General features: G+C 36.0%; 1 protein-coding gene across 1 annotated transcript in view; it reads left to right on the top strand.

Annotated features, from left to right (window-relative positions):
* MYO5C (myosin VC) overlaps positions 1–6456 on the top strand; it is a 37761-nt gene extending 31305 nt beyond the window's left edge. Inside the window, exons 36-41 of the mRNA XM_031046128.2 lie at positions 250–339; positions 1614–1764; positions 2195–2477; positions 3473–3647; positions 4181–4261; positions 4518–6456. Of these exons, the coding sequence (XP_030901988.1) occupies positions 250–339; positions 1614–1764; positions 2195–2477; positions 3473–3647; positions 4181–4261; positions 4518–4670 (933 nt within the window). The 3' untranslated portion in view covers positions 4671–6456. The remainder of the gene's footprint in view (positions 1–249; positions 340–1613; positions 1765–2194; positions 2478–3472; positions 3648–4180; positions 4262–4517) is intronic.
* The last annotated feature ends 746 nt before the right edge of the window (positions 6457–7202 follow it).

The following is a 7202-nucleotide window of genomic DNA, read 5'->3' on the forward strand; positions in this document are numbered from 1 at the left end:
TACTCTTTGGTTCAGGCTGCTCTATTTAGCCAGTCTGTGATATAAGAAGACTTAAACACTGTTTACCAAATAAAAGAAGGATCTTTGCTATGTGTATATTAGCCTGAAAACACAGCATGTTTTGTTCAGTTAGCATGTTATAGATAGTATATGGTTCTCCTTCTATAATTAGGCTCTATTACATCAATTCTGTAATGGTCTTTAGTTAAATTAATACCATTGTAAGGTTGCTTTACTTACTGTTTTCAGGAACATTCAGAAGACTTTGAGATGTTGTCCTTTTGGCTTTCCAATACATATTATTTTCTTAACTGTTTGAAGCAGTACAGTGGGGAAGAGGTAGGATTGATTTTATCAAATAATTTCATTACTTTATATTTGATAGACTTTAATTTGGAATTAAAAATAGGCATAATGCACTCATGAGCACACCAATGTTCTTTCCATCTACTTACACATTCACATTGCTCTGCAGTGGCATTGTACGTCTTACACAACTAATAGGACGGTATAGAACTAATGGATCAAGTGAAATCAAGGAAACATTAAAGTGTTAAAGTAGGTTAAAGACACGACATGGAAACTGCTACTTAATTTGAACTCTTCCATGAGTTTGATATGAGCTGGACTTCAGCTATCCAGCTACTTAAATATATTAAAACCAGTTTTACTACTTTATAATTGTATAATTCAAACACCTCCTGCTGCCAAAATAAGGTTACAGAAGAAAGCATCAATAAAGTGACCGTGTTTGTCCTTGTTTCTCTTGCTTTTTAAGCTAAATTTGATCCCAAGATTCAAGATTCTTTCAGTTCTTTTCAGTTAATATAAAATCAGTTAATAGAGTTTCTGGTGGTTTTGTGAGATTTTATAAACTTAGGTAGACTGAACTGGAACTGCATAAACACGTAAGAGCATAGTTTTCAGGATTAAAGCATAGAGGTACCATAAAGCCTTGAAATCACAGTAACTGTACAGTCTAAACACAACACTCCCTCTTGTGGTCATCTCGAGAACATCAAAAGAGCATTGGAGAACTGGAAACATTTGAACTTAATAACAATCTTTTAAGGCTGTTACTTTAGTTGCAATCTATTATAATTTGGTTGTAGATTTTTAATCTATATTTTTAATGAACATTCAAGATTTCAAAAAAATTAGGATTCAGCCTAGACCTGAAGTCAGAACTTTCCTGATGAAAAGTCCAAAAATTAGATCCCTTTGTAGCAATAAAATGTAATTCATAATTGTTTTGAGGTTTTTTTTGTCAACATCGTTTAAATAACTGTATTTTGCCTTTTTTTTTTGGAGGGTGTGTGTGGGGTTTGCTTTCTGCTTAAGTGATGTTGTAATTGTGCCAAAGTTCACTGAAATTTATGCATGTCTTTCGCTTGGCTTTAGCAGGCTTAACAAACAGAGTAAATGCCAACATAAACTGGAAAACTAAGTACAGGAAGCCCAGAACTGGAAGCATCCACTGAAGTCAGCTGTAGCTATGACTCATTCTGAAACTGTGTTCAGCCAATAATAGGATGAGTTACTCTAACACATTACACTGTAGTAACAACTTACAATGTTATGTGATTTCTAATAATTATATTTACAACTTGCAGGAATTCATGAAGTGTAATACTCCACATCAGAATAAGAACTGTTTGAAGCATTTTGATCTCTCAGAATACAGACAGATTCTTAGTGATGTGGCCATTCGTATCTATTACCAATTCATTGTTGTAATGGAGAACAGCATTCAGCCCATGATCGGTAAGATAGCAGCTATCCAAACAGGCTTCAATGTAGCTTCTGAAGTACACCAATAGAGCTTATACATGGAATAAAAGAGCGGGATAAGCTTTTTTTTCCTGTTGATTTATAGATATGAGTACTGGCATCTGTGTTTCTGCACATATAAGTTTCACTGAATGGTATGTCCCCATAGAGTTTGGAAAGACATTTTCCTCACACTTCCTGATGTGGGATAATGCTTTGAAACTGATCAACATCCTACAAAAATAAAAGACTGTTTAAAATTTGTGTGCTCCAGAAACCTTTGTCAGTATCTTATTTTTTAATTTCTTACATTGTTTATCTTTTAAAATATCCTGAGGTAATTTTTGTTCAAGAATTAAATTAATGTAACTGAAAGGAAACTTAGGAGTTTTGGTCTTACCAGTTATTTTCTGTTGTATTTCAGTACCAGGTATGCTGGAATATGAAAGTCTTCAGGGCATTTCTGGCTTGAAACCTACAGGGTTCCGTAAACGTTCTTCTAGTATGGATGACACGGATACCTACACAATGACCTCTATCCTGCAACAGCTCAGCTATTTTTATAGTACTATGTGCCAGAATGGCTTGGACTCTGAGCTTCTAAAGCAGGCAGTGAAGCAGCTTTTCTTTCTGATTGGAGCTATCACCCTCAATAGCCTCTTCCTCCGCAAGGACATGTGCTCGTGTAGAAAAGGAATGCAGATAAGGTAAAGCCAGTAAAGTTCTAACAAGCTTGAGAACAAATTCTTAACATTTTGATGTAATGTCCTTTATCTCCTAGTCACTGTAACCATTCTGCTGGAAGCAGCTGATCAGATGTTACTGTTATTGAAAAAGTAGATCTTAGCATTTTGGGCTGAGCTTTCTCAACATAGCATATTACAAACAGTTCTTTCCATGGAAACACTGCTGGAGGAAAAGACAGAGAAAATTACAGTCTGGAGTTTACGATCAGACACGTTTAGGATTCTTTTCATGCCAGGTCACTTATGATATGATAAATAGTGTTTTATTCTTACTGTAGTAAACAAGTGCAGCATCCCCTGGCTGGCAGACAGTAAAAGTTGACTTGCTTTTTTTATGCTCTGTGATGAGAAAGGTGCTGAGATAGAGCCTCTGAGGGCGTAGACTGGGCATCATCTGTCTTGTAAGGAACATCAAGAGAACATGCTCCTGTTTTTCAGGAGATACAGTTTATTTGTTCTCCATTAGACAGTCTGCAGACTAAGGTGAAAGAAAATCAGTAAAATCTTGACCCATCTGGGAATATTGCTAGAATAAAGCTGCTTGAACCTTTAGGTCATCAATTATTAGCCTGGCCCTGCTTTGCGATGTGCAAAGATTTCCTGTACAAGCTCAGTTGTAAATGAGTATTTTAAAGACCTATAGTGGTACAGAGTAATAGGCAATACCAAGTTATATTAGTAATTTTCTGTAAACAACATCTAAACTTGTAACTTGCTTTCTATTAAACTTTAAGAAATAAAAATTAAAAATAATCGAAATATACAAGGGATTAAACTTTCAGATCGACAAGCTATTAATTGTATTATTTTTATGATCAACAAGTATGGTTTTTAAATTAAAATGTATGAGCTTGAACAGTGTATTAGAGGAGAATTCCTTCTTTAGAAATCTTTAATGTTATTCACTTGTTACAGAGAACCTGACATTTCTCTTGTCTATTTGTGGTTCAAACCAGATGTAATATCAGCTACTTGGAAGAATGGCTTAAGGACAAGAATCTCCAAAGCAGCAATGCCAAAGAAACTTTGGAGCCTCTGTCTCAGGCAGCCTGGCTCCTTCAGGTCAAAAAGATCACAGATGATGATGCCAAGGAAATATGTGAACACTGCACATCTCTTTCGACTGTGCAGGTAATGAACCATCTGTTTCCTTCTGGCAGCACCAATTGCAGAATCTTAACTGTCTGTAATAATTTGTTGCAAAGAGTTATTGGCCTTTCATTTGATAAGCAGCATTCCTCAGCATTTCACATCACCACTTGTTAAATTTTGAACTCCTCGTTCCTGATTGTTAGCATTTTAACTGCTTCCATGGTGAATGCTGCTTGCCTGCTTTGTTCAATCTCATGTTTTTACTCCAGTGTATTTTCTTTACTTTGCCATAGTCTTCTTTTGTTGATGTTTCCCTTAATCAGTTCAGTTTTTTCTATATCTCCTTGATCCTGCTCATACCTCTGGAAATGAGACACAGCAATCATCATGTATGTAACAGCTCATTAGGTGACCAGTCAAAATTCTCTCCTGTAAAACTCTTTACTGAAACTCTAATTAAATGTCAATACAGATGTTATGTTAATGCTTTTTTCCTTTTGTCTTTGCATTTTTTGTGACATACAAAAATAGTTTTGTTTTTTTTTTTTTTTTTTTTTTTTTACTTTGAACAGATAGTTAAGATCCTCAACTCCTACACTCCAATAGATGATTTTGAGAAAAGAGTAACTCCATCATTTGTTCGTAAAGTCCAGGTAGGAGCTACCACTCTTATTTCTTATATTGAAGCTACAGGATACATCATACACAGTTTTTGATGCTATGTAACTACACTTGACATTTATATCATATTATTACTAAGCTGCTCAGCTTCTAGACATTTGGAACTGATCAAAACAAGTCTCCTTAACATCATGTGAAAGCAAGATTTGCAGTGGGAAGCAAAAAATGTACTGGTTTTGCTTTGATTCTTAATACAATATTTCCTTACCCTTTCTCTTATAATTTCAGGCTATGCTAAACAATCGTGAGGATGCTGCACAGTTGATGCTTGACACCAAATACCTCTTTCAAGTGACATTTCCTTTCACCCCCTCTCCACATGCCTTGGAATCGATACAAGTCCCCAGCAGCTTCAGACTTGGCTTTCTTACAAGGGTTTAATAAAACCAGTGCTTTGGTATTTTCTCAAGGACTATATTAAGTCAGGCAGACAGTTCTACCTGGTGGATAGCATTGCAGCTTAGTGAATTAAACTGATAAAACCTTGTTCCCGAGTCAAGATTTCTAAGCAGGAATAATTTGAGCTTGTGATTTCCTTCTCTCTTATCTTACTTATCTCCCTGCATTACAGTCCTACAATGATTTCTTTGTATCATCAGCTAGACACAAAGCTAACTGTACAGTTTCTTAGCCCATACCTGACAAGAGAAGCATTTATCTGAAAGGTTTGCACTGGTGTTCTCTCAGCACCAGTTAGAGGGGAAGAGATGCGATAAATGTTATTACCTTACAATTTTCCTTGCCTTTCCTTCCTGTAACAAGAGATTTCTTTCTTTTCTTTTTCCACAGTAGCTTCTATTCATTGCCTTGGTACACTGGATCTGTTTTACAGTAGCTTTCACCCTTCTATACCATCCTATACTAGTTGTACCTGTATTCCTTTCATCAAAGAAATCTTTTCTAACAGTTCTTCCAGAATACTGTAATAGGAGGGAAGGGAAGGTCCTTCCACAGTTGTTGAATATAAATAGCTACACTGAAACTGGGAAACTCTGACCAACCTTAGAGAATTACAAACCCACATTGTCTCTTTGTAGGCATGCTGGCTTGGCTGACTGAATGCTTGCACTGCATCTATTCAGCCAGGGGAAGGACTCAGATGCTCTTCTTGAAGACAGGTTTCAGTTTTGTTCTTTGCAGTGACAAGTCTAGATTTTTTTTTTTTGCAGTCATTATAATATAAAAGTCAGATATAAAATTAATTTTATGATCCAGATTTGAATTACAAACTTCTCTAAAAAGCAGGAGTCATCTCCTGGTTTGGTTCCTTCTCTACTGCAGTGTATTTCAGAATATACACAGTATAAGGAGGTTGTGAATGCTCCATCCCTGGCAGTGTTCAAGACCAGGTTGGATGAAGCCTTGGGTGATATGATTTAGTGTGAGGTGTCCCTCCCCAAGGCAGGGGGGTTGGAACTAGATGATCTTAAGGTCCTTTCCAACTATTCTATGATTCTATACACACATGTGCACACCATCTTTCTCCCTTTTCTTTTCTGTTGGTTTTCCTCCTCCAGTTCAGACACTAAGCAGGAGTGAATGCAGGTACTGTGGTCTGGTGTTACTGATAAACCAAGCTTAACTCCTTACATTTCATCTTTATTTCGTTTCAACTGTGGGATCCTCAGAAGCAGAAGTGTGGCTCCTTTTGCTTTGTCCAGCTTCTTCCTATAGTCAGAAGGCTACAAACAGTAACTTTATTTTAGTACTGGACCATGTCAGAACAACTGGAGAAACGGCACTCACCTCACCACAATGATGACTGTCCTTAGGAATTCCTCAGTAAATAATGCTAGATTTCTGACTAGTCTATCAGGCATAATTATTAAAACTGAGTTCTAAAGCTTTGGAATATTTAAAGGATTCTGATTAATTTAGTTGAGTATTACAAAAAGGAACAATTGATTTGATTTTATTACACAGTATTAGTACTGCTTGTTTAATTTCACAGAACTTTCTGTAAATATAAAGGAATGATTATTCTTACTTAATTTTTCTTGGTGTTTACTATGTGAAATATTCATGGTGATATTCACAGAGATATATTCAAAATATATGACGGAAAAAACTGTATTTTGTTCAATAACACTGACGGCTGTACAAAATATCACAGACATGTAGGTTGACTAGTAATTTTATCTGCTAAATAAAGTAGCTTTTAAACCAACTTGTAGTGTTTTGAGTGATGCAATAGTTATGTTTTCAGTATGCGATTGTTTAAAACTTGTAGCTATGTGAACATCAGCGAATACTGTTAGTCTTGTATTGCACCATAAACATCTATTCGTTTGCTGTGGTGTATTTTCCTGTCAGAAAGGTATGCTGTCCTGGCTCCTCATGAATTTCTGTAAGTATTTTACTACAAGCAAGTTTTGTTGCTTTAATTTATATGTAGCCTTTTTTCACAGTTACTGGACCTGTGTATCTGTTACCTGGGACTGTATGAGTAAAACCACAGATCACTCTTAGACTACATCACACAGAAGCATCAGAAGGCGTGTATGTCATTATGACAAAAACTGTTAGTTAAGGAAAAATGTCCTGGCAATTTGATGTGAGGTTACTTTGGGAGGTTTGTGTGAAGATAGCTATTAACAGTGTGTTAGCAAGCAACAAAGTATATTTTTAAAAGCAAGTTCAAAATGGTCAGTGTCTACTACGCTCTCAGACCCTTACTTTTGCTGACAACAGTACCTTCAACCAGAGTGTACAAAATTCTGTGTGTTATCTGTAATTCTTCTAAATATAAGGAGCAGTTTTAGACTGCAGAAGGCAGATCCATTAAAAAGGCATTACTGAGATTAACTTTCCTAGGATGACAGCAAAGGAGAAAGCTGTTTCATTCAACTGGAAAAATGTGAAATTATGATCCCTGCTGAATTGGAAAGCACTGACATGCCTTATGGTGAGATG

The sequence above is a fragment of the Melopsittacus undulatus genome, chromosome 9 (assembly GCF_012275295.1).
Source record: "Melopsittacus undulatus isolate bMelUnd1 chromosome 9, bMelUnd1.mat.Z, whole genome shotgun sequence".
Taxonomy (NCBI): Eukaryota; Metazoa; Chordata; class Aves; order Psittaciformes; family Psittaculidae; genus Melopsittacus; species Melopsittacus undulatus.